The 25,384-nt window shown below is 33.0% G+C and overlaps 2 protein-coding genes across 5 annotated transcripts; both read left to right on the top strand.

The window, feature by feature from the left end:
- Positions 1 to 217: 217 nt before the first annotated feature.
- Positions 218 to 6,727, top strand: LOC112004156 (potassium transporter 11). Its single transcript, XM_065769311.1, is given in 9 exon segments — positions 218 to 513; positions 615 to 746; positions 1,494 to 1,560; positions 3,377 to 3,599; positions 3,602 to 3,652; positions 4,436 to 4,486; positions 4,857 to 5,117; positions 5,226 to 5,393; positions 6,438 to 6,727. Coding segments are annotated over 9 exon segments (1,524 nt in total). The 3' UTR covers positions 6,713 to 6,727.
- A 5,179-nt stretch (positions 6,728 to 11,906) lies between these two features.
- LOC112039832 (uncharacterized) lies at positions 11,907 to 24,968 on the top strand. Of its 4 annotated transcripts, XM_024072742.2 has the most exons (13): positions 11,911 to 12,337; positions 13,479 to 13,669; positions 13,757 to 13,817; positions 14,157 to 14,205; positions 15,095 to 15,149; positions 15,231 to 15,318; positions 16,016 to 16,134; positions 18,503 to 18,628; positions 19,247 to 19,340; positions 23,463 to 23,617; positions 23,776 to 23,869; positions 24,568 to 24,664; positions 24,778 to 24,968. In XM_024072742.2, the coding sequence occupies exons 1-13, from the start codon at positions 12,169 to 12,171 to the stop codon at positions 24,815 to 24,817; spliced, it is 1,338 nt and encodes a 445-aa protein (XP_023928510.2). In that variant the 5' UTR covers positions 11,911 to 12,168; the 3' UTR covers positions 24,818 to 24,968. The 4 variants fall into 4 exon arrangements, 2 of the variants coding, with proteins under 2 accessions (XP_023928510.2, XP_065625382.1); XR_010627339.1 differs by lacking the exon at positions 24,778 to 24,968 and having other exon boundaries at positions 23,762 to 23,869; XM_065769310.1 differs by lacking the exon at positions 23,776 to 23,869 and having other exon boundaries at positions 11,921 to 12,337.
- The last annotated feature ends 416 nt before the right edge of the window (positions 24,969 to 25,384 follow it).

Consider the following 25,384-nt stretch of genomic DNA (forward strand, 5'->3'; position numbering starts at 1 on the left):
AATAACTATTTCATTATAAGAACTATTACAGCGTATCAAACATATCTTTAAAATTTGTTGTGAAAATATTATAAATATAACATTACTCTCGGTCTAATCAATAGCTAGCTAGAATTTAAACTCTTATTCCCCACTACATTTCCAACAACAAAAAAAACAATATGTATTATTACCACCAGAACAAAGTCCTCCAATTAAAGAACCAGTTGTTGAAGAAATGCAGAGACAAGTTGAGCATACTAATGGTGTTAATGGGGTTAGCGAAAAATATGACTTCAACCCAAGTGCTCAGCCTCCATTTAAGATAGCAGCGACCCGAGCTGCCATTCCCAAGAATTGCTGGGTCACGAATCCGTGGTCTCTGCTGCTAATTCATTTTGCCAGAGATGAATTTGTGGTCTTTGTATTGGCAACAGCTACAATCTACTTCATTAATAGTTGGCCTTTTTGGCCACTCTACTGGGCTGCTCAGAGGACCATGTTCTGGGTTATAGTTGTTCTTGGACATGATTGGTAATCTCATGCTTATATATTCTTTGCCTTCTAACATCTAAAACCGTGTTATTATTGATTTTCACATACAGTTATACTGTGTTTGGTTTTCGATTGAACAGTGGCCATGGAAGCTTTGTTGTCGTCGCCTTGGCAGCAGCTGCAATCTACTTCAATACTAGGTCTTTTTGGCCACTCTACTGGGCTGCTCACGGGACCATGTTCTGGGTTATATTTGCTCTTGGACATGACTGGTAATCTTGTACTTGTGAATTCTGGTTAGGGTGACTACGTTAAGTGGGACATATTCTAATATTTTAAATATTAATAAAAGATTTATTTAACTTTTGATATTTGTTTTTTATTTAGAATTTATTTTTTTAGATGCAAAGGTACAAATTAAAACCAATTCATTGTATTACTTTTTTTTTTTTCCTGAAAAAATACTTTATTAACCAAGTAAAAGAAGAGAACAGTTAGAAGAATTAATATTGAAGTAAAATAAACATTATTTCATTGAGTGAAGCAATCAAGTACTAAAAAAGTATGATCGACAATTGTAACAAAATTATATATTTGATATCTTTAAATAAAATTTGAGCATAAATTTATTTATTAGTGAGATATCAATGAGTTCTTTTGCATTCATGTGTGAGAGATTAATGAGTTCTATAGTCTAAAACTGAGAAAAATAAGTGGTTGTTTGCCACATCTAATGAAAATATTTTTCTTTAACTAGTTTTTCTTTGATTGAAAAAAACTAAATTTTATTTATTGGTGAATAATTAAAACTTAATTAATACTTCTAATTTTACATGGATACCTCTATTGGTAAAAAGTTTGGGGCATTTTTTCATTCGCTCCTTAGTCAGTAGCCTATTGGCCTCACTTCCTTAATTACCATGGATGGGGAGTTTGGTGGGGCATATCTCTGGCTTATCTTAAGATTTAGCTATAAATTATTGACATTTCATGAATTTCACTGCTCTTGAATCCTACAGGAGAATCAGCCTCAGAACTCACCACCTGAACTATGGGAGTGTAGAGAATGACAAGTCATGGGTCCCGGTATTATCTCTCATCCATTATTTCAAAAAAAAAAAAAAATGTTCTCATTAATTGTGAACATGAATATAATGAATATATGGAGCTAAACTTTTAATTTTTTGAAGCATGCCGTGTCAACTGTCAATATTTTGTTTGTGGTGATTCTCATGAATATTCTTTAACAGAAAATGGAAATAATAATGAAATTGATGCGCTTATTATTATTATTATTTTAATTAAGGATGAAATTGAAGTTTAAAAATTGAAAAATTAACCTAAAAATTAAATTTTCACTTATAAAAGTATTTTTTAACTTCATTTTTAATAAAATTAATATTATATTTTACTCATACCAAGAGTAGTTTTAAGAAAATTACTTTTTATTATTATTATTATTATTATTTGGTTTTAAGAAAATCATTGTCCTTTGGTTTAGTATAATTTATTTTAATTGTAAAACTTAGATACAGTATTTAGGTATTATTTCTTAGATTCTCTTATTAAGATTCAGCTATATGATTGTGCTTAATTAAAAATATACATTTATCTATGACAAAAGAGCCATATAGTTAAATTTTAAGTGAAAACCCTAAGAAATAACGCCTAAATATTGTACCTAACTTTTGTTCTTAATTATCTCAAACCTAGATTACTATATGTAGTATGTAGACCAACAACCGAAGACCAAACTGTCAAAAGCTAGAATATGCACAAGAGTTCCCTACTTTTTTTTGGATGTTGCATTTTTTTCTTTGTCTGACATCTTGTATTATTAGGTCAAAATTTGTGATTTATTGTTACAAAAAATTTTCCGCACAAATTGACACTTCTTTGACCCCAAATTTTGTTTTGACGCCAAGCATATGGTAGATCTAGCTATTTGGTGTTCTTCTTCTTCTTCTTCTTCTATTCAGCAGAAGTGCAAGATAAACATAAGATCAGTGTTTGTTTTACAGTGTATTTTACATGTATACATTGCATTTCTATAACTTCATGACTTTAAATTACGTTTTTGATTATAAATTGCATTGGTGTAAAACAAACTCCGTAAAACAAGTTTTTGCCTTCAATATAATGACTCCCTATTTTTCTATTACCTCATCAATTCTCTCTACCATTAGATTCTGCCAGCTATTATTGTGTTTGAAGTATTCTCTTTCTACAAGCCTTGGCTGCCTCAAAGAGTTCACACAATGATTTGTATCCTGCTTGGTCTATGAGTATGTGCAAGTTTTGAGTCATGACTGGGTGGCTGGGTGCATCCAGAGATACATTCTGTCCCCACACCACGTGCGTATCATATCAAAGCCTTTTATAACATATATGACTTCTAAAAAAATTTCTACAATTTAGTGAATCCATTTGGCGTAACCACGGTTTTTAAGTCCAACTTTTATTATATAATATATAGTATATGATATGATATCATATATTTCATATATTAGAATAGTGATGTGTAAATTATGAAACTTTAATAGCTTATGTGGCATAATTATGAGGCCAATTAAAAGTTAATGATTTTGATTTTATATATATTATAAATTATAGATTATAGACTAGTAGAGTTATGGATTTATTTTTTATGGTTAGAAAATTCCACCACTTGATTCCTTTTTTTCTTCCCTTCTACAAAGAATGTATCATCTTAAAAAATTGGGATAATTAAAGTAAAAAAGTAAACTATTATACATTTTAGCCACTAAACAAGATCAATGACCAGAAAGATGCAGTTTTACATACAAAACTCTCAAAAATTAATCATAAATTTATGCATCCTTCCAAGCAAAACTTTTGTTGAAGCATATACACCTGTTTAATGCTATCAAAGCACCAGTAGGTTTCTCCATACTCATATCCTTATGCCGCAGGTGGAACATTTGCTCTTTATTCATTACTTTGTCGACATGCAAAAATAAAGATTATTCCTAATTATGACCAGAGTGATGAGAAGTTAACAACATATAATTATTGTTCATACCATGAAAAATCCCTTGCTGCAAAAACCAAGAGATGGTTGGAGAAATATGCATATAGGAAAACTGCACTTCTTGTTCTTGTCTTGTTGGCTCTTGCATGGTGATTGGGGATGGGATCCTCACTCCAGCTATATCAGGTACAATTCTAGATGAGTCCTTGGGGCCTTTTTATGTACTTGGAAATATTCTTGAGTTTTCTGTCTAGAAAATCAGGTGCTTAGATATAATTGATGCCTGCATGGTATAATAGATTAACCACTAAATGAGACAAGCAAGCAGCATATGAAACAAACAGATTAACCACTGTTCAGCAATGTGCCTTGTGTTGGATGAGACATGAACATAAGCAAATTTAATTTCTCTTAGTGATTAGATCATAATAAATATAAGAAGAAGAAACTGTTTACCCCAAGAATGGTTGTTTACTCATTCTGGCTTGAAACATGTTCAAAAGATTAACCATATATAAGCTGTTAATACCATTTATTTGTATTTACATAAGAAGAGGATTGAGAAAAAAATTATTTTATTTTTGGTAAATGCCAAGCTACAAATAGGATTAATAATAGAGATCTTGTAATTGATCCAAAAGGACACTTCCATATAATACAAGAAGAACACCAATTGGGGCTTTTAAGTTAGTAGAAATAATCAGAAAGCAAGAACTTCATGCGAATCAGTCAGTGTCATTGATATAAAAAGGGAAATACCACAACCCTACCAATAAAAATCATAAAGCTCTACAAGCAACCTAGATGAGTTGTCTTTTAATGCTTCTCTCACATCCAACATATGCTCTCCATACTCTTTATGTCTAAGGCTGCAATTGTAAGATTTACCATGCTTGTTAATATTATTGACCTGTTTAGTACTTATGAAGTGAAATTATTCTTTCATAACTCTTATACAATATTTTACAGTTTTATCGGCTGTTAATGGGATCAACATAACTCACCCCAAGTTGAGTAAAGGTATCTCAATGCTGCTGAATCATAGATTTTCTTTTTTGCAATTTTTTTTTTTTATAGATAACGTAAAAATATTATTAATAAAATTGCCAAACCGAGTACATTAGGGATGTACTATGGGGCACAAATCAGGAACCAAAATTACAACGATCAAGAAAAACAGGAAGGGAAGAACAAGAAAAATGAGAAAAGACCACACTCCAATCAAAGAGAGTGTGCAACCATATTCCAGTTTTTCATCATTATATTAACATTTACCTTTTTTCTGTATTACAGATATAGTTTTGATGATTGCCGTTGCCCTAATAATAATTATCATATTCCAGTTTTTCATCATTAGTTAATTAACATTTACCTTTTCTCTGTATTACAGATATGGTTTTGATGATTGCCGTTGCCCTAATAATAATTTTGTTTAGTATGCAACATTATGGTACGGATAAAGTTGGCTGGCTGTTTTCACCCATTGTGTTCGTTTGGTTCCTCTTAATTGGAGGTATTGGCATATACAACATTTGCAAATACGAAACCAGTGTCTTGAAAGCTTTTTCTCCTGTCTATATATATAGGTATTTTAAACGGGGAGGGAAAGATAGTTGGACATCCCTGGGAGGTGTTATGCTTAGTTTAACCGGTAAGTTTCTTGTTGTCTGAGTTAATCCTTCTTTTTCACATTTTTAAGGTATAACCAAAAAAAAAATCTGTGATTTCAGATTAGATGACTACTTATGAACTATTACAGGCACAGAGGCACTTTTTGCCGACCTATCTCTTTTTCCAGTTCCAGCTATACAGATTGCTTTCACAGTAGTTGTGTTTCCTTGCCTTCTTTTGGCCTATGTTGGACAAGCTGCATACCTTGTGCAAAACTCAGATCAAGTGGTTGGTGCATTTTATCATTCTATTCCAGGTTTGTTCTAATCCAAAAAAAAAAAAAAAAAAAAAAAGAATAACTTGGGGAGTATTAAAAATTTATAGGGTGATTAAAATCTCATGTCTTAATCCATTCCATGGTCTCATATTTTTGTAAAAGTGTTCAGAGATTTGGAAAATTGTTTATATAGTGTGCCATAATGGATACAAATCATTAACTTAATGAGGCCTAACTACTTACTTATAGTGTGCCAAGTTACATGCGAAAAACTCACCTTTGTAAATAGGTTAGCCTAACTTCATTGGAACATTATATGATACAAACCTATGGGTAGACTCAACCTTGAAAACCAACTTGCAAGGGGAGGGTGCCCAAGAGCTTATAAACACATGTTTAAGCTTACACTTAATCCATGTGGACACTAGGATCATAACATTATAACACTTGTAAAGAAGAGACATAAAATTTGAATATGGTTTAAAACTGGCCATCAGCCTAACAATCCTCATTTTTGCTGGCTAGGGACTGGTTGAGGAAAAATAAAGCGCTATACATGATCCAAGCAGAGAGAAAAGGCCATTACCTAGTGTCAGTTAGCCAATCTATAGTCTAGAGAGGAAATGACTTAATGCTGCCTTGCGTTTGAGGGAGTGAATGATAAGCCACTCTCAAGCATTGGGATTTTAAACTCGCACTTAGAAGCCAAAGACTTTTATGGCTCTCAGAAATGATTTATAATAACTTCTTTCCTGAGTATTTTTAATATTTTAAAACACTCATCAATAGATTTGGTCTCATGGAAACTTTTGTTTTTTCCTATACATTCTGGGAAGATTTTAAGAAATCAAGGATTTGTAGGATTCAGTTGTTAATGTGAAGGAATTTTATATCTATATGAAGTGGTTCCTAGCACATCATATTTGATGGAGATCAAAGATTTTTGCCTCACTGATATCAAAAAACTCAACTTTTGTTATTGTATGTCTTTCTAAATAATTTTATCAGTTTGTCAAGTGGTAGATGCCCCATTCTCCATGGCTAGGTTTGTCTTTCTAATGATGATTATTCACTATTCTGCAGATAGTATATATTTTCCAGTATATGTTGTTGCAACTTTAGCTGCTATTGTTGCAAGTCAGGCCACCATATGTGCAACTTTTTCATTAATCAAGCAAGCAGTGGCACTTGGCTGTTTTCCAAGAGTCAAAGTTATACATACATCAAAGAAGCATCCCAACCAGATATATATTCCAGATATTAATTGGATCCTCATGATTCTTTGCATTACGGTGACAACTGCCTTCAAAAGCCAATACCAAATCGGAAATGCCTCTGGTAGGTTTATCCACTTTTGAATGTAGTGAAGTTCATTTTATACATCTTCTTTCATCCTGATAAATCAAATGCTTTGGGTGAGAGAGCCTAAAATTGTTTACTTGTCACAAATGTCATTTTTTAAGGCAGTGATGCAATTTCCATGCCTACCAACCACTGAATTCTTCATTTGTAGACTTTATAGACCAACGTTTCTGTGATGTCTGAATATTACAAAATATACGGTCACACAAATAGTTACTAAGGGATATATATATATATATATATATAGGAAATGAGGACTATTTCAAGACATGACATGTTTTATGTCCTTTTTTCTATATGTTATTTCTTCCTTATTTTGAGACATCTTTTGTTGCATTAAATTCCAAAAATAGATGCCCTAATCATAATACATAATAGAATGATTTTACACTGTCTCTATTATTTTTCCATTTCTTTATACATTGTTTCATGTGCAAATTTTATGCATTTGGGTCAGTTCTATATCCTCACAAAAACAAATTATCATGCATAATTATGGGTTCACCATACTAGATGGTTCTGACTAGTTGTCACCTTCAGCAGTGCCCATGTAAATCAAAATTGTAGTACTCTCCTGTCTCTTTCCTTTTGTTAGTTAAGTGTAAACACCTCCTTTCATGAATGGTAGACAGTGATTAATGTGATGATGGTGATCATAGGGCTAATTATGCTAGNTGCCCCCTTCCCCCCTCAGTCCCTCCCAACAATGTCATCGATTTTTTTAAGAGTAATGTTATAGCCAAAAAATTCTCAACATCACTTTTACTTACCAATAACCACTCACCATAATAGTAATTTTTTTTTTTTTAATAGGTAATAGTAATTTTTTAATTTATGTAGTTTTAGCATTTTCCACCTTTTAAAGGCCATAAAAAATTAATAGATTATATCTAAAAAAATATAGTAAGCCAAATACCCACAAAAAAAAAAAAAAAAAATAGTAAAGTAAAAATAAATTATGGCCAATCAACCTATTTTACCCAAAACAAAAACTTGACCCTTTAAAAAGTTTTAAACAAAAGATTTTTTTTCTTATCAGGCACAAAAAAAAAAAAAAAAAAAAAAACCCTCAATGGTTAAGCAGTAGAGTTAGAGGTCAAAGTCGCCCCACAATGTGTGGGTTTAACCATGTTTTTTAGAGGTCAAAGTCGCCTCACAATGTGTGGGTTTAACCATGTTTTTTTAGCCAAAGCCTAGTTTTTCTTGATTGACGTGAATACTATACCTACGGATTGTGCCAAATGCCTTCACTAAATTGCAAAAAAAAAAAAAAAGATTTTAAAATATATATAATTTTTTTTTTGTTCTTATCTTCTTCTCCTATAATTTTTATGTTGATAAAAATTTTAATTTGATTACAATCCAAATTCTTCACCTAATCCTTTTATTATTAATTTATCTATAATTTCTAAGTGATTTGTTCAATTAGCAATTGGAAATCTACTACTCATTAATGAGTTATGAATTCTAGCATTCTAGGGGATTAGAGTTTTGGTTTCACACTGGCTAAATGTTCATATCAACGTTAATTTTATATAATTAAAAAAAATCATAGTACACGTATACAACTACTAATATCTACATTTAATTTATTTTTTTTATTTTTTTAAAACACCTCATGGATAGACACAAAATTATAATTATTCTTATCAATTTTCTATAAATCTCTAATCAATTTTTTAGTTAAATACAAAAATTTAGTTGTTGTCATATTTTGTTTAAGTTACATATGATTCTTAATTAAATAGTGCATCACAGGGGCATAACACTAGTATATACTGATTTAAACTATATTATTTATTTAAACCCATAGAATCTACTTATATTATAATTTCTTTAAATGGTAAAATATATAGCTCCATATAAAAACACTAATTTTCTACTAATAACTACCATGATTTTCAAATTTTATATTTAGACAAAAATATAAAAAAGATAAAAAATAAAAAAAAGAAGATTATATTATATTAAACTTCATAGTGCATTGCTTGGGTTACAAACCAGTAAATTTAGAATGTCATATTCATAACCTCCTTTGGAAGTAGGCAAAAACTATGATGCACTTTCGTAGCCTATCTAGTATCCACCCCCTAATACCTCAATACATAACGAGATTTAGAACATGTAAGTGTCCCTTTAAGCTCGGAATATGATTTTCTCTATATTACTTGAAATTAAGAATGATTGGAATTATATTTTTTAAATTTGACTATTCTATTTTTTTTTTTGAGTATAAATTTAAATATTCTAAATAAAGTGAAATTGCATACACCTTTACATTTGTAATATTTAATTTAAATTATGAAGTTGATGTACAAAATAGTGATTCTAGAATGATAGAAGGAAATTGCTAGTACGTTACTAAATACACACACACACATATATATATATATGTGGGCAAACTGATGTACATTTCCTAAGTTGATGCATCTTTTTTATGTTCTCTAATTGAATTCAAAATATGGTTGTATGTATTAACAAATACAACAAAAACTATATTATATTTTTTAAAGATAATTAATTAAATTCAAATGTAGTTTAATGATCAATACAATCAAATGATTAAATTTAATTAAAGACCTTAAAATACAATAGCTAAGTAATTGTACATAAGATTTAGTTCGTATATATAAAAAATCCAAGAACATGTTGATAGAATTCTTTTAGCACTAGGAAAATAACAAGTTTTGAGTAACATTTGGTGACAGGGACGTGATGCATGGGTGCTATTGGACTATATAGGGAGCCTGCTAAGTGTGTTGATTTTGCTAATGCTAGTACCAATTCGTAATCCATGGTCATCCATGAGTTCATATCGAGTGAGCTTCAACGACAATGACACATTGCAGTGTCCCGAATCAAGTCCTAATGTGCAGCACTTAAGAGTTGTTGAGCTTGGCAATAGTGTTGAAGGCAGAGGCAGAGATGTAGATGTAAGCGTAGGCGAAGGTGATGGAGAAGGCAGAGGTAGAGGCAGAGACGAAGGCAGTGGCTGAGGTGGAGATGATGGGGGAGATGGGGGAGATGGAGAAGAAGGCTTAGATATTATAGAAAGTGGAGGTGGAGATATGAATTGGATCAGCTCGCCAATATCCAAACTAATAAAGATGTCCATCATGGTCACAGTCCAAACAACAGCTGCTAGCATTGGCTCCCGTTCCTGTGGCCAACATTCTAGGATCTTCCTAGATTGTATTTTGGTCAATGATTTAGTGGGTTACCTTTGTTGCATGATTGCTATCTTGTTAACCTATAAGAAACCGCGGGTTGCAAAAATTCTTGGATGGATTGGATCTACTGTTGTTGCCTTTGGGTTCGTACTACTAACAACTATGTTCTTCGTCGAGTCTCGTGTTTGCTAAAAAAATTAAGGTATGAGTATGTCCATAAGACTCTGATAATGAACAAATGTATGCATTATTGATAAATATTAGTCGATATCCTATGTGATATATAGATATGGTATAAGTTCATTTGAAAATATTTTGTAAGAAATATAATACATATTAAGTGTTATAATATTTAGGAAATTAGTTTCAGCTAATTTACATGTCATGATGTCATTAAAAAGAGAACAAAATGTAATCTTTTAAGATTAATATAATTAAAATTATAAACGTATTGCTTGAGTGAAATGACAAATGTTTCAACTCCACTAATTTAAACGCATAATAATAATTATTATTTTTGTATTTTTCTTATTGCATGTGATTAACTTTCCTTTTCATTTTATTGGATTTTGTTTTAATTGTTATGAAAGCAACTCAACGTGAGTCATAATTTTACATTTCCAAACCAATTATTTCTTATATAAATTTTAGAAAAATTAATCATTTATAGGTGTTTTAATTAATTTTTTTTTTACATAGATAGTTATTAAACTACCTATCAATTAATTCAAGAAAATAAATGTTTTTATCCATTAATAAACTTTTGAGATTCTTCTACTATTAGTTTCCTTTTCTTTCTTTTTTTTGAAATAAAAGGGTTTTCTTTATTAAATGGGATCCGTAACACATACCATAGCAAATATTTTATATATTTTGGGTTGAGAAACTAAGAGGGTGTTTGGTTGAGCTAAGAATCTAACTCAAAACTCAGCTTTCATCATTAAATTCTCAAAATACATGCCCCACCTCAAAACTCATTGTTTGGTTCAATTTTTGTTATCAATTTTTATAACTCATTACTTAAAACTTGAGATATTGTGGTATTGTTATAAATATCTGCACTGGACCTGCGGTTATGTTATGTCTCCATCAAGTCAGAACAGCTCACACCCTCCCAACGATTCTCTTTCCCCGTTTCTTCCTTCTCATTACCATCTCCTTTACTCCACACGCTGAACCCTCCTCGACCCATACCAACCAATATACCCATTTCAATATTTGTTTTTCACTTTCCCCCTCTCATTCCTCGAAACTCATTGTTTCCTTTGCATCCGAAGCTCTACAACTACCTATGGATTTTGGTGAGCAGCTTTAGCTGAACTTTTTTGGATTATATATATATATATATGGATTTTGCTAATGTGTGGGTACACAATAATTTTCATTCTCGAAAATTTTTTTATCGAGAATTGAAAAAGTATTGACAACTTTTTCAATTTCAGAAAAAATATTTATAAAAATAGATAGCTTAATGTGTGCCCTTAGGACACACATTAACTAGACCCTATATGTGTGTGTGTGTGTATATATATATATACATATATATAAAGAGGAGCTTCACGCTTGTGATAATTGATCTAGCCCACTTGAACTTGTAGAACTCACGGCGTAGGACACTCTTGGGTGCATTAAGGCTATCAACGTCATGACATAGCATTTTTGTGAAGCGTACAACTTGAACTAGGCAATTTTTGGACCCATAGATGTGATCTAGTTCAAAAATCCTACTAATGCACCACGCCCCAAGGGATTGGATTAACTATTTATATTATATCAAGACTAAAGTATATTTGGCACCACACCACGCCCCAATGGGCTGGATTAAATATTTATATTATATTATTTTTTTTTTTTTTGAGAATCATTTTTTAAGACTTAAGTATATTTGTTTTGTTAATACAGACATAGTAATGTATGGTATAAAAATTACATTATATTGACACTTTTTTTTTTTTAAACGAACGAATTCATAATTTATGTAATTAATCAAGTTACAAAGTTACTGCTAATGCATTTCGTTCATGTATCTCTCACAGTATTGTAACAAAAAATCTCCAAAAATGTTTGACGAATGAAAAAAGAAAAGAAATATCAATTGTTGTATAGAATATGGGCGGAAAGCTCGGATATCAGCAACATTTCGGCTTCATCGTCAGACTCTGATATTACGCGGGTTAAAATTAATAATAACTTACCAAAAATTTTCAAAAAGTGTCCTCAAATAAATTTTTTTTTTTTTTTTTTCAAAAGGTTACGATTAGCACCACAGTGCAACAACGACGATGTCTCCAGTTAATCTGAAAGACTGTATGGAAGAGGTGGTGAAGTACACTTTGGAGTCTCACATAAACGAAACCCTAGAATTCGATCTAGGCCTCTCCAAATCCTTCTGCTCCGACCTCCTCAAACTCGATCCCAACGATCCCAACACCACCACCGCCACCACGTCCGGTAACTATTTGATAACTTCATCTTCCTCTTCTTTAATACACGGTTCGTTGTCTTGCGTATTAGAATTTTGGGCAAATTGTGAATCCAAACATGTTCAAGAAGAGAGTCAAGTTTGTTAATTGGTTAGTTGTAAAGATTGCAAGACTTATTAGGCCAAGACACGCTGGGACACTTCTGCACCGTGTCGTGTCCTAATCTTTCAATAATTTACGTGTCACTGTGTCCCTGTCAGTATTTGTGAACTTGTGTCTATGCTTCATAGGTTGTTAGTTGGTTTTTTGGCTAATAAGATTTGCTAACAACTTGTATTTATTAATAAATAAATAAAAGATTTGCAAGATTAATACTTGTAGTCCACAGCATTCCAAAATTGAAGAAATAAGATACAATTTTTCTCACATTCTTCTTAAAACTTTCTCTTTCTCGATTTCTTCTTCTTAGAGGGTGACTTTCTCGAATTAAGTTAATTCTTGTTCTTTTATCTTAGAAATTAACATGTTCATTACGTTATAATTATACCTCCTTAGGTATGGCAATTTAACATAAAATTTAAAATATTTTTAGACACATTTTTCAATTAAAAAAAATTTGAATTTTAATCTTAACAATATAGGCAAAGTGTTTATTACCAATAAATAAAGCGATATTGCTCGGCTTTGAATTTTTTTTTTTGGGGCAAGTTATACACGCACCTAGGCTTCACCTTTATCTGTACTTAGCCTGGAAAAGGGAGGAGGGTTGCAGTAAATTGACAAACAACATAAAATTTAGTCACTTTATCATAGATGAATCGATTTCTACATATACACCTTAAGCTGTGCTGACCTTGGCTAGTTTGTTGAGGATTTATAATTGATCACAAATTCTTGCGACTAAGGATTGATTGCTGCTGTTGTTGTAAGTTATAGATGCACCTAGTGGGTCTTGAACCATGACCCCACCCTCTATCCTATTATTATGGGAGAAGGAAGTAATAGTTGAACTATAGTTCCTTGTCATTGCTGAGTTTTAAAGTTTAGAGGATATTGCAAACTACACCATAATTAATGGGCAAAGTGCAATTTGCGCTGGAATTTTAGATGTCTGTTTTATTGCATTCAAGGAAGATGTTAACTCTTTATGGTTCAAACTCCTTATGCAGAATCTTTTGAAGGAGTCCCTCCATATCCCTTATACAAGCGTCTGGCATCAGCTTTATTAGAATCAATCAATTCTAAATCCTTTCGTAGGAAATATAGCAATTTGAACTTTATCCCTGAAGGAAGCTCCTCGAAGCAGGAAGAAAATGAATGGCAGAAGCTGGTTTTGGATAAGGGATCGGAAATTGTGAATGTAAGTTTTACATTTTTAACTGAGGCGTCATTCAATGCCAAATTGTCCTTGTGTAATATTAATCTAACAGATGTTTTCTTTCATCAGATTTTGAAGTCTGTTGTCCATGAACTTCATGTTCAGGAGCCTTTCTTTTCGCAGCTAAAAGGTATCAGTGCGTTTCTGCTATGAATCTCCATGTTTATTGTCTGGACATAACTGGATCAGATTTCTTTCTCATAACTAGAGAATTTAACCAATTCCTTGTCATAACTATGAATCTCATCATTGCCATTGAGCTCTAGCTCAAAAAGCACCTCCTCCCTTTGTAAGAGCAAGGTGGACGGTGAGGTTGTGGGTTCAAGACCCACTAGATGCATGTGTATCTTACCAATAAAAAAGAAAAATAAAATATGAATCTCAGAACTTTTTACTCTAAATCTCTTGATTAGTTATTGCCAATCTTGTTTGAAGTGAATCCTATCTGGTAATTTGACATTGTCTCTAGATGGCAAGAAAAGAATTGAAGGAAGGTGTGCCATTGGTGACTACAATAGGTATGAAGAAATCCATTTTTATGCACAAATCAGTAGGAATCAGTTGGTAAATGCTTTTTGATGTACTTTCTCTCTCTCTCTCTCTCTCTCTCTCTCTCTCTCTCTCTTTTTGTTTGACATATAATTCTTTATTTTCATACTTTTTAATGAGAACAAGTATGAATGGGTTTTTGTGCCTACTATGGATACTAGATGCCAGCACCAAAATGCAATGTTATGTATGTAGGAGGTGTAATTTTGTTTTGTTGGTTTTGTCATTGATTCTAAATTAATCAAGAGGTTAGAGTGTCAAAAACATATAATTGGAGCCATGCTATACTACTCAGCCTATGAAATTTCCCTTAGAACATTTTCATTTGAACGGACAAGGTTCTTCTCAATTTTAAGTGGAATGAAGATAGTCCATTTCATTGTTCATATTTTATTTGTTGTATCTAAATGGTATGTATGATGGCACTAGAAGACATCTTTAGATTTGTTATGTTTAAAATCTGAACCATGAAATCGATTCATTTGAGATATAGAGGATCCTATTCTCATTTCCATTTAATCAAATTTGATCAACTTTTGCTTAAAACGTAATATGTAACTTATGCACGCATAAGAGCATAAGAGTATAAGACAAGGTCACTTGAGCTAATTTCTCACCCCCAAAGTAGACAGAATATACCCATTAAAGTATGTGTTTGGCCAGCTTATTTGTAGGTGAGACAAAAATTGAGTTTAAGCAAATAAGCTGGCTTATCATATAGTTTGATTATCCAAAATAAGTTTGAATTATAAATATATTAAATTCTTCTGGGATCCTGATAATCTTTTCTAGTTCAATTTTACTTCACTGTTTCTTTTTTGATTAATTTGCATTTAATTTTACCTTTTATGGTTACAGAATTGGTTCAGGAACTTTGATTCGTTTCAACAAATGTGTGGTGTTTGAAGTTCAGGTGCCGATCCTGTTTTTTCAATTAATTTGTACTTCCTTATTTCCACTTAGCTCTGCTCTTTGTAACTTCATAAATTTGCAGGATGCCCACTGGTATGCTTCATTCTCTGCAATGTTGGGGGCAGAGAGTCTTGCCAAGGTTCTTCCTGGAGTTGAAACCATTGAAGAAGGTAAGAAACTAAGAACTGCTAGTTTTATTGAGTTTCACTTCCTGTATGGTGATAAAGTTTATCCATCTAGCTGATAATGAGATCAAAACTTGCTCTGGTAAATAGCTGGAAATAATTTTGTGCTTGCAGCAGAAAATATTCTGGTATCAATTTTAAGAATCAAAACTTTGTTATGCATAATAGTAATAGGAACAGTGACAAGAATAATAATAGAAGTTACAATAATAGTAGACCCAATGGAAGCAGAGGTCACTAGTTAGAATCTCCTCCCCCTCCTGTTGGCCAAAACTTATTAGAGTAATAATAACAATAACAGACGCTGTGGGAATAAAGCAACTCATGAGAAAGTTATCTCTTAAAGCTGATAATGAGAAATAGGGGCTGCATTCATTCAACTTTGCCTTCCAATGAACTCTACATTACCTCTGGAACAATCTGCTATAATATCATGGGAAGGGTTATAGTAACCATATGAAAGGACTACTAGGTTTTAGGGAGATTTAGATAGTAATGTCATAAAAACTTAAAATTATTTGTTTTCTGCTTTGTGTTAAGTATTTTTTCTGCCTTGTAATTGCTTTGACGTACTCAATTGAGAGGTTCACCTAATAAAATTTATCTCTGAATTTGATTTCTGACTTTAAAGTAATTTCTACCTGTACTAGTTTATGAGTAATATAGGCATGCAGTTTTCCAGGTATACAAATCTACAGGAATTTCTACACAGAAGAGAAAGAAAAGGCAAATGGCGTTCTTGCAATCCATGTTTTGAAAGTGGATGTTCAGCCTTATGCTTGTCTGGCAACCCTACTCTCTGTAAGAGCTTAGTTGCTGCTCTGTTATGATTTGCATATCCAATTGCATGAATAGAATGACTTCATATCTTTTTACAGAGAACGTTCTCCTAATTTCTTAGGTATGATTGTGACCTAGCTTTCATTATGCTGTTGGAACGTTTGATATGTCAGCCAGAGATAAAGGATGTAATGAATAATAGGATAGAAAGTATAGCTCATATTTTTTTAGGTTAAACATATACTCCGCTGTCCTAAGATATATGTCTTAGTTTCTTTATTGGAAGGAGCCAAAATAAGTATCCACTTTTCAAACTAGAAATACTTTGATTACTATTCTCACCTCTTTCTAAGAAGCAAACAAGATTCTCATAAAAACTTATACTTATCTCTAATATAGGGTGAATGGCATTTTATAAAGACTTGAACTTTTTACTTTTCATTAATAATCATGTCTTTAGAGCCAAGACACTTTTTTTGGGACACGAAGAGTGTAAGTCATGCTATATGCTAATGGTGTTGCAGTGGAGAAATTACAGTTAAAATTTGTAATTTCTGTAATTATTAATTTCTTTTGTAGTCTCTGTAATCATGAATTTTGTAACCTTCATCTTGGAGCATCCAACTCTAAACCTTAAGCTTTTTTATTTTTTATTTTTTTGATGAGTAACCCTAAACCTTAAGCTATTAAATGAAGAAACCCAACTAAATACATAAAACCATATCAAGTCTCAAACACAATCATGGAAAATTCCTACCAGGCTTGATGACCCACCAGAACCCAACCAGATATATATCTGGTTCTGGTTAGAAATATATATTGCTCTATATATATATATATATATATTATAAAATTAGTGGTAACCTTGAAATGGTACCGGTACCAAAATATACCATTCCAATGGACAAACTAGAACTGTCATTGGAATGTATTTGTCAATCAGAAACAACAAACAATAGACTTCTACATCCCAGACAAACAAAAAGGGGGTATAAGCCCATGAAAGTTATTTTCCAATGCCCAATTATTGAACCCGTGACCTATAGAATTACACTCCCTTGCCACCCAATCAAACAAAACAATTCTTCCCACTTAATGCTGTAACCAAATCCCTTATGTCTTGAATTACCAAACTGATCTCACAAGCTACCTCTGAGGATTGCTTCTCAGCATCTTGCACTACCACTCAGGCATTGCTTTCAATTGTTACTCTATCAGCTCCTGTTCTTTTACTAATATGAATTGCATTCCTGATTGCCAATGCCTCAGAAAGCATTGGTGAACTATAGTTCACTTTAAAGGACCGTGCTGCAGCAAAATACACTCCTTATTCCCCAGCACAGCTGCAGCAAAGGCTTTACAATATCCCAACACAGCTTCAACATTCAATTTTAGCCAGTGTTTTTGAAGTGGAATCCACTCATAAGTTTTCCTCTCTATATGGAGAGTTTTATATGGAGAGTTTTACTCAGACTCCTGCGTACTACAGCTGTTAATCCTAGATATCTCATATTTAACAATTTCAATGGGATCTGCAATTTTCTAATTAAACCATGTCACTCCTTGTTTTCCAGAAAGCCCCAAGAGTTACAGCAGCCATCACAAACCATTCCTTCTTACACACTTCATCCCACCCACATCTCCCTGGAGTGCTATTGACAACTTAACAAATTCCCCAATTGTATCTGCTCCCAATGTGCCAATCCCGCAACTCCACAGGATTCCAAACCACCCTTGCAAATACACAATTCTTACATAAGTGCAAGGCGTTTCAGCAATTGTGTTGAAATCTGTAATCATGATGCATTATTAAGACATTAATTTACTTTTTGTTGCTTGCCATGGATTGAATTTTTTGAATAGCACAGTGAAAAGGTTTGTGACCATGCAGGTGGCTCTTAGTTATAAAAACTTTTCTAACATTGAGGTCACATTACTATCATTTGGCTCCTTTTTGGTTAATGGAATTAAATTTCACAAACAAAACAATTATGCTGTGTATTAAATTTACTGATTTAGTGATATGTATATGGCAACCATTTTCTTGGTTAAGATGGTTTCACTAGCTTTTCACTTTTTTTATTGCCTTCTTTATATGTATATGTCCTAAGGATGCATGTTCTAGTGGTTGTAATTCAGCACTCTTGATTGCTCCTTGCATGTCATTCACTTCTTGTAATCAATAACTCCCAAGTACCTGTTCACCCGTGTGCACAGTTAAATACATGCATATGCGCGTCCATATTATGCCTTTTTTTCTGGAGCGCATCTTCACTTAGTGCTCCAATGTCTCGATATAGGTACTAGTTTTTTCAATGATTGCTGCATGCCTTATGTCACATAAAGTTTGCAATTTTATGTGAACCTGACTGTTATATGATTTGTCCAGGTATTGAGTTATGGGGGTGTTCAACGCCTTCTTGGTCTGACACATACCACAGGGACTATTCCAAATGCACTTCCCCCACGAAGATCAACTTTGTTATCATCATTTACCCTTCCATATAAGTCAAATGTAAGATGATGACTTTTAATTAACTGCTTGTCTTTTGCACTGTATGCAGAAGAATAATTTATGCCTTGTTAGAAATCACTTTCTCTGTTAGACATTTTGGAACTGCTTAGCCTAACCTTTTAACATCTAAACCATCAAGTCAAATGAAGAAAAGTTCAGATTTTTTTTTTTTGGGTGAAGAAGCCACCTCTCTGCAGCTATGCAGTTAAGCTATTAAAGAGGACCAATCTTATCTGTAAGGGACGATAAGAATCTTTGCCCTGTCTGCACCACACACATGGCACCCAAGCTGTGGAGCTAGGGTCAATCATTTATAGGTTTCATTTTGAAAAATCATAACAAAATAAGTTTAAATTGAAAATTATAAGCATTGGTGATCTAGTTCTTAAACAAGACCCATTAATGGGTGGGATCCCACAACCCTGAAATCTCTATCTCCCCCCCGCCCCAGGGTATGTAACTTGAGTACACATGCTTTGTTTATCAAATGGTTGAGAACACGTATATTTTCACAACCTCATAGTTTTATTTCTTGCTCATCTTTATTCTGAGAGGCTTGACAGATTACTTTATGAAAATTATATATGGCTGAATTGTAAATTTTCTCATTGGCTTGAGGTTGAAGGTTGTACCTTGACTCATGGAGCGAGGGTGCTGGCAAAACATGCTAATAGGAGTACAAGTAAATATTGGGGTACTTTGGAAGGAAGCGGTGAGGACCTATTTGAATTTGAGCTTTGGAGATTGATTTCTTTTTCTTTTTTTTTTTCCCACTTACTGTGGTTTTTTGTTTGCACAAGTTTGTATACAGAAATTTTAAATGCTGTCAAATGTATCTATCTCACTTTAAGGCATAGAGATTTGCTCACATTTGAATTGTGTCTTTTGGTTCCTCATGCATCTAGTAGAATAGGAATTATCAAATATAACTTTTCTGTCAGGCCTTTGGAAACATTGTTCAGACTATTAATCATTAGTATTTTCTTGGAATGTGGCTTAAGTCAGTCATGTTCTGACTTAAGCCAATGAAATCTGGCTCAATTGACACTTTCTCCCCTTGTAACTGCAAGATGGAGGGTGAGGTCATGGGTTCAAGACCCACCAGGTGCATGTGTAACTTACCAATAATAAAAATTCTTTGTTCTGATTTAATGTTTAGCTAGTCCAAAATTCTGCTTTAGAGAGTCTGCCTCTGTGCCATTGGAAAAAGATTGCATATATTGGGATGAAAGGAATCAGAGAACTTTATATATATATATATATATATGATCAGTTAGAAAGTTAAATTTTCATTAATAAAATGAAAACTAATTCACAGTATACAGCAAGCATACTATGGATTTAAAAGATAGAGAAGCTATCTATCAAGGACAACAGATCTGTAGCATAATCAGGGGAAAGGGAATGAAATTTTTATAGACATTAGAGCTAGATTTTATTACAATAGAAAGCTTGCCCCAGATTAATGGATATTGGAGATACTTCACACCATCTTCCTTTAATGAATGGTATTGCAAAATTTTTTACAAGACATGTGGCTGCATACTTGCCAAACTGGGAAAGAAAGAAATGAAGAGATAAAAATAAAGAAAAAAAAATAGTGGATATGCACTCCAGTACTTAATTTCTTACCCAAAAAAAGAAACGAAAAAGAAAAGAAAAAGAGCTTTAATATATGGTCAATTTTCTTTTGGACATTTTATGCTAACAAGAAAAAGTATGATGGCCTATGTCCAAGCTAGAAGCCTTTGTGTTAGAATTTGACATTAAATAAAGGTAAAGGCTTATTGGAGAACATTGGATATTTTCTCCAAAAGTGTAGGCAGACTGCCTACTCTTAGGAATGTTTTATTATTTTATGAACTATTGCCAGGTCTACATACTAATGTCTCCAAGAAAATGTCACCTTGAGAAACTTAATATAGTGTGTTTTTTTTTCCTCAAAATAGTTTGTTGTGGCAAGCACAAAGAAATATTTATTTTAATTTATTTTTTAAATGGAAGTCAATTGTATTTTTGGTGTCATATTAGCTGATTATGTGTATTAGTATTTTATTAATTTCCTAGAGTCAAGTTTATTTTTTTAATTCAATAATTGGGATTTCCCAACACAATTAGAATTAGGGTTTCCTAAGTTGACTAGAATTAGGTTTAGTTTTAGTAGTCTATATGAGCACGGAATTATATTCCTATGAAGACAAATTACAGTTTGATTAAATAATAAAGTTTCTCTTGTAATTTTTCCAATGATCTAGGGCTAACTCTAGCCATCCCTAGGTGTTAACTTGTCAAAGTTTTGTTCTCTTTTTCTTGGTGTTGACTCCAAGCAAACTTAGGTGCTAAGTTCTAGGTTATCTTTACCTTAGTTTTCTATTTTTCACATTTATTGTTGCATTGTTTTGGTTTTGTCCTATGTCAAATAGTTTAAGAATTTATTAAGTGTATAGGAATAATTGGAGCTTTGAAGGTTCTGAGAGAACTTGTTGGATCTTAAACTTTTTTTCTTTCAAACTTTGTTGGATTAGATGTCAGTAGTGCGTACCTATTCTCTATGTTCTTTTTTTTATGTGATAGATCTTTGTAATTTGCATGCTTTACTGCATAGTCCCCAGTTGTATACACCATATATACTTGGGTGACTCTATTTTTTTATCACAAAAAAGTTCATTATTTATCAAAAAATTAGGAGGGATATTCTTATGGTTTTAATTCTTCTAATATTTGCATCATTCTTCTAGAGAATAGACATAAATATAAATAAATAAATGAATACACACATGTAGAAATCTGTATGTGTGAACACGACGTACACACGCACAAACAAATTTTTCTTTCACTATCTGTTTTGAGCCTTTTGGCTTGGCCCCAGCTGATTTGAGGTTGGAATGGTGGATCTCCATTATTTGCTTATTGTATACTAAAATTTCATGATTTTGACATTGTTATGGGGAGCAACTAAAATTTTCTTATATACAAGACTACAACTAATGTAGATAAGAATTCGAGAATGGATAAATAAGTCTGATTTAAGGGCATCATCACTATCACATTAGCATTATGAGGAACAGCCATCACCATCAGTAGTAAGCTGCTTCTGGCACCATCATATCTACTAAAGTCATCATCACCAGCAGCTTTGTACCATGACAATGTCACCACAGCCACCCACCTGTTGTTATTACTAGTGCAAGGCCTCACCACCATCACTACAAATTTGTTACTGCTGCTTTTCTGCAGTCAAGACCTTCCATAATCATTTATGAACTCACTGTTGCCATTATGATATGCAGTAAAAAGTGACAACCCTAAGGATAAAAGGAAAAAAAAAAAGAACAAAGAAAATCACTAACTGCCACTTCATCATGATATTGTCAAATTAGCACTCACCATCCACTCTCCACCTCCTTTGATGGCCTACCCTTAAAAAACACTAGGACTATGATGATTTATCAACTATGATCACGTATGTATCCAGTAGCTATCCCTGCTCTTTAAAGACAAAGTGACAAATAAGTGGCCACAAGAATCTCTGTTACCACCTTGCTACCATAAACCACAAAATCACTGCCTCCACTGACCATTTTGCCACCAAAAGGTTGCCTGATGCTACATATCCACTTTCTATCACTTTTCATCATCAACAAGTACAGGCTTCAGAGACTTCAACTTAGTCACCATATTTCTCTATTACAAATCACTCCTTGAAATTATTTGTACCAACATATCTAAAAATAGTGAGTTCTACAGAATTTCACATCTGAGGTCCTCGTCTTATGATAGGTAATCTTAGACTGGTTTCAAACCTATGAATGAAGGACAACTCATGTTAAGAGTCGTAAGGTGTTCTCTGCCAATCTATGTTTATGGTTATAGGCACTATTTTGGTCATGTAATAACATATTTATGCTGCAGATGCCATTGAGCTCTGGCTCAAATGTTTCTTTCTCCCCCCTTATGAATGTTGTCGAGCTTGAGGTTGTGGGTTCAAGATCCATTGGGTGCATGTGTAATTTAAAAGGAAAAACATATTTGTTTGCAGCTTGTGCCTACCAGATGTCAATCCACATTTTAGGTAGGCTAACATATTCTCATTGCCTAGAGTGTATTTGATGATTTGTAGATAGGGAAGGTTGCCATTACCGAGAAGACATCTGGTTTATATTCTGAATAGGATTTTGTGTAGTTTGTGATTGTATTTTTTATGATGAGTGGATGGAGGGTATCAGGCGATTTAGGATCTTTAGTTTTACATTCTGGTTTGTAGATCAGAAGATCCATGCATCTTTCTTAGATATCAATACAAGTGAGAGAGGAAAATCTAAGATCATTCAAAAAATGATACCTGATTTGATTAGCAATTTATTTTGTAATCCATCTTGCAAAAAAATGTTTATAGTAATTGATTAGTCAAAATTGCTGAGTTAAATGTCTTACAAGTTATTATAGTTGTAGGATTCTTTGAAAATGAGTGCAACTAATTTTGTTCATAGAAGGCAATGAGTTCTAGCTTTTTAAATTTTTTGGTAAGTTACACATGCACCTAATGGGTCTTGAATCCACTACCTCACTCTCCATCCTGTTATTATGGGAGGAGGAAGTGCTAGTTGAGCTATAGCTCATTGGTGAGCTAAAATGGCACCTCATTTTCTTGTAAGAGTAAGGTGGAGGGTGAGGTCGTGGGTTTCTGACCCATCAGGTGCGTGTGTACCTTACCATTAAAAAAATTATATTTGTCCATAGAACTATAATTAACAACATGGCTTATTATCTCTCTTATATTTCTAATATTCTTGACTGACCATTGTTTTTCTCCTATTTGTTGTGCTGTCTCCAGATTATGATAAAAATAGGCTTGCAATGGATGTCGTCTGTCACATAATTGAACATTGCGGCTGGTTGAATGTGCATATTGTCCCACCACATGGTGCTGTCTTTGAAATAAGGGTTGCTGATGGATATGGGGCACGGTGGTCTAAAGATGGTTGCAAGGTATCTATTTAACATTATATGCATACGTTACTCTAGTCTTAAGTTCAATGGCTTTCATGATTGATGAGCATACAAGCTAATAAGACAAATAAGACATGGACTGATTAGGACAAGAATGGATTCTCCTTTATGGTATTGTAATAGAAGAGTCAGTCCAGTTTCCTGGGCTTTCTTCCTTCTTGATCAGATGGAGGAGATATGGATTTGAGCCTGCCTGTCAGCCCATTAATTCTTCAGAGCTGGCTGAGCTAGGTAAGGCACTTTTAAGCCTTTCACCAATCATGGTCTTTCATCTAGTAAGTCATGGTTACTATGTTCCCCAATCATTACTAATAGAATAGGCAGGCAATTTGAGAGCAGTAGAATATAAGGCTAACTCTGCATTGAGTGCTTTGTCTGCTTCTCACCATACGCTACCTAGGTGATAACTAACTGGTGTTGAAGTAGTTAAATGAGCGGGCGGGGTCAGGCTCAAACTTACACCTGGAGAGGATTAAAGCTGCAGCATTAACCTTATTACTTATCAAAAAAAAAAAAAAAAAAAAAAAAAAGCTGCAGCATTAACCTTATTACTTATCAAAAAAAAAAAAAAAAAAAAAAAGCATTAACCTTATTACTTCTCTTCTTTTTGAACCTAAGTTTGAATTGTGTGTCTTGGGCTTAAAAATGTTGCATGTGAGACTATGTATGTGTTTTATATGTTCTCTTTGGGTTTTATCATATAGAATATAAGCATCATTGAATTATTATTATTATTTATGGAAGCACCATTGAATTAAATGGCATAGAATTTATCTGGGTTGCATCTGGAGAAAAGGTGCCAAAACTAATTTTTCAAGATTATCTAAGATATTTTTATCTAACTACAGGTAAAGCTTAAGCATATTATATGGTCTTTGTCTAAACATTTGAATAATGCTATGCTTCCTTGATTCTCTCTGTCATTTCAGTTTATTGGATTTCTAGAGCCATACATGGAAGATGGTCACTTAAAGGGATGGAAGCACTAATGTTGTTTGGGAAGCTGAATTTGCTTAATTTTGATTGGTATGTCAAACAATTGTTTTACTCATTCAATTTTTCTCATGACAAGATCTTGTTACAGTAATACACGAAATTGACCTCTTATCTTTTTCCCAATGCACTTGTGCTCTTGTCAGCCCCCATTATTACAGACAGGGAGAAAGTGACTGGCTTTGATAATGAATATTGGATCTCATGTCTGAGATGTGTTCACAATACATTGTAAGAATCCTGGATGCAATCAGCAATCTCTCTTGTATGAATCATGGTGTCAACTCTAAAAATCCTACTAATATAATTTCCTATCTCTCTCACCTTTTTAACATTTGATTTTGGATTCTGTCATTGGTCTTCATGCCATATCATCCACTGTTTTTTAGCATATCATATATCAGTCCTTGGTCATTATCACTTGGCCGTTTTCTCTGGTAAAGACGACATTATCTTTCACTGTCTCCTCTTTCTGTCTTCTTTCTTCTTTCTTATATATATTTATTTTTTGGGGTCAATACAACTCACACGCCTGTATGGGATTGAACCCGTGACCTCACCCTCCACCTCTTATCAATGGGACAGGAGGTGCCATTTAGTCCTAAGACTGTTGGCCTTTTACTGTCTTAATTATTATCTACTTATGGAAGTGCGCTTACTTAATTTACTTTTAAAAAAAGTGTTCTTAATTGCTTATAATTCCATTTAATTGTTTCCATGTTGTAGAGAATGTACCCTTCAGTCACCTTACAC

Source organism: Quercus suber, unplaced genomic scaffold, assembly GCF_002906115.3.
Source record: "Quercus suber isolate HL8 unplaced genomic scaffold, Cork oak 2.0 scaffold_1111, whole genome shotgun sequence".
Classification (NCBI taxonomy): domain Eukaryota; kingdom Viridiplantae; phylum Streptophyta; class Magnoliopsida; order Fagales; family Fagaceae; genus Quercus; species Quercus suber.

Excerpts from the sequence above, each read along its gene's own strand:
- LOC112039832 (XM_024072742.2), top strand. The coding sequence starts at position 12,169 with ATGTCTCCAGTTAATCTGAAAGACTGTATGGAAGAGGTGGTGAAGTAC. Across the intron at positions 12,338-13,478 it reads CACCACCGCCACCACGTCCG|AATCTTTTGAAGGAGTCCCT; the intron begins GTAACTATTTGA and ends CTCCTTATGCAG. Across the intron at positions 23,618-23,775 it reads GGTCTAAAGATGGTTGCAAG|TTTCCTGGGCTTTCTTCCTT; the intron begins GTATCTATTTAA and ends GAGTCAGTCCAG.